We start from the raw sequence: 2500 nt of genomic DNA on the forward strand, positions 1-2500 counted from the left end.
TTAAACTTACAGATCCTGCCCGTTTTCTATGAATCTTGTTAAAAGCAACTTTAAATATAAAAAACTGCTCCTGATTTAAACATGATTTTTTTTTAGTAGCCTCTGAAATATCAATGATGCAATAATTTTAAATGTGATTACATACAATAGACAATGAGCAATTTTCTCAGTGCTTCCTTCTTATCAAAGTACTATCAGAATAACTTTATGAATAAGATTTAGTAGTTCTTATATTTAGCTATAAAAATTAAATGTCTATCGAATAGGAAAAAAATCAAATAATATTGGATTCTCTAGTAAAAATCTTTTCCTACAACCGAAACTTACTCTGAAGTATACAAAGTTTAGTTCAACTACATATCACAATATGCAGAACAGCAGCTATCAGCACCCAACAAAAACACAAAATTACAAAAGTCCTCCTTTACGGCCAAAAGACATCCATCCAACTGTTCCCACATTCTGTTCACCTCCATTACCTCGTGTAGGCACAGTTCCAAGGGAGGCTGGCCTAGCACGACCACCAACTGTTCCTAAGTCAGCACGCTGACCTGGCTTCAGTTGGTTAAGGCGATTATCAAGATGCCCTGACCCTGGATGACCTGGAATCCCCATTGGAGCACCAGATGGAAATGATGGACGTCTCTCTCCTGGTGATAAAATCTTGGGTGTTGACATTATTCCTGATGTACTGGATACAGTTGTTGTATAAGATGAACAAGATGTTGAACTAGTCATGGATGTTGTAGTATTCTTTGCAGTGCTCATTATAAGGTTTGACAGATGTAAAAGAGGAGAAGTTGCAGGACGTGATGTGACAACTCCACCCACTGCCAACGCTCTACCTGAGGTGCCAACAAAATGATCGACACCTATGGCCTGCACTTGTTCAACCAAATTAATACGTGGACCAGTTGGAGATTGTGGAGCAGAAGGGTCACCCTTATAAAATGTTCTACGAAGAAGGCTGGCACCATAGTAAAACGTTTTAGTGAGATCATCAAGTCCTAGAAAACAAATAACCACTTTATTTTCACATAAACTACAACATATTTCAGATAATGTTGTATATGATTATATAACAAGTCATTTTATAGCACTATATTTATCAGCAGCAATAAGGTGTCCTAATGAAACAAAAACTGAAAATCAAAATTTAAACCTTACCTGGCAACTTGTAACCTTCAGGTTCAGGAGATCCTGGCCGAGAACTTGTTGGACTATTTGCTGGTGTTGCAGTAGGAGAAAATCCACTTTGAAGATTCATCCCTCGTTCATTAAGAACCTTTGCTAATCCTGTATTTGTGGAGAATGTAGCAGTGGATCCTCTGCGTGAAGGTGGGCATGATGGAGCTCGTAATGGTGTGCTTGGTGTTGTTGATGCAAAGGAAGAAGTTGGTAATACACTCACTTGAGCCTGACGTAGACTGCCAAAGTAAGAAAAGAAGAAAATATTGTTATAATAAAAATAAAATCAACAGAGAATAAATGGTATGTGTAAATTTAATGAATAAAAAAATTAATATCGAATGTAGTTGTCCTACAGCCATCAGAGTGACACTGAACCCTACTCCCCTGCAGCTCCGGTTATATAATATTCTTTAAGCATTCTTATGTCTGCACACCTGCTTCACGGTGAAAAAAAACAATGTTCATGGTAGAGAATGTGAGGATGGGTAACTATGAATAAAGAATGCTTCCCTTTATCAGAAATAGGGCAGCATCTACAGGTTTTAAATAAATACATCCACTATATAGAGCATCCACATAGACATTGAGCATGTACAAGCAGGGAGAAGAGAGAAGTTTTACAACATTATGGTTTTATAACATTAATCCTGCCTGCACCTGTTGGCTATCAGTGTGGACTCAGTCTACAGACAAAATACATTAGGATGGCAGATTAGAATGACACTGAAGAGGAATCAGAGTGGTGGGGGGTGCATAAGACTTTGAAGCACACTTTAAATCTGATAAAAAGAACTGTGACAGATGGTTCTCATCACAGCAAAAAACAAAACAAAACAAAAAAAGGCTTCTATTCAAATCTCCTGCCTTTGTGCATGTCACCCAAAGTGAAGAGTCTGCTTGGCAGCACCTATGGCAGTGTGGTGCACCATCCACTGGGAGAAAATGAAAGTCGGCTGACTACTGTCAGCTGCCCTCTTGAAGTGGTGCCACACAGCTGAACACATGACATGGAGGGGGAGGGGGAGGGAGGGACAACGGAAAGAGGGAGAAAGGGGAAAAAGAGAGAGAGAGAGGGAGAGGGAGAGGGAGAGGGAGAGGGAGAGGGAGAGAGAGAGAGAGAGAGAGGGAGAGAGAGAGAGAGAGAGAGAGAGAGAGAGAGAGAGAGAGAGAGAGAGAGAGAGAGAGAGAGAGGGAGGGAGGAGAGGAGAGGGAGAGAGAGAGAGAGGGGGAGAGAGAGAGAGAGAGAGAGAGAGAGAGAGAGAGAGAGAGAGAGAGAGAGAGAGAGAGAGAGGGTGTGGGTATGGAAGTA

The 2500-nt window shown here is 40.6% G+C and overlaps 1 protein-coding gene across 14 annotated transcripts in view; it reads right to left on the reverse strand.

The window, feature by feature from the left end:
* The window catches only part of milt (trafficking kinesin-binding protein milt), a 139101-nt gene that overhangs the window by 2073 nt on the left and 134528 nt on the right, over positions 1-2500 (reverse strand). For all 14 annotated transcript variants that reach the window (XR_015192562.1, XR_015192560.1, XR_015192561.1 and 11 more), the window contains 2 exons: positions 1168-1427; positions 1-1007 (listed from right to left, as the gene is read on the reverse strand). The exon at positions 1-1007 is cut by the window's left edge. Coding sequence is in view for 11 of the 14 variants with exons in the window: in XM_086554865.1 (XP_086410991.1) it covers positions 409-1007; positions 1168-1427 (859 nt within the window). In the remaining 3 variants the exon portion in view is untranslated. The remainder of the gene's footprint in view (positions 1008-1167; positions 1428-2500) is intronic.

Source organism: Penaeus japonicus, unplaced genomic scaffold (genome assembly GCF_977035675.1).
Source record: "Penaeus japonicus unplaced genomic scaffold, GWHDUDI00000001_assembly GWHDUDI00000030, whole genome shotgun sequence".
In the NCBI taxonomy this organism is placed as follows: domain Eukaryota; kingdom Metazoa; phylum Arthropoda; class Malacostraca; order Decapoda; family Penaeidae; genus Penaeus; species Penaeus japonicus.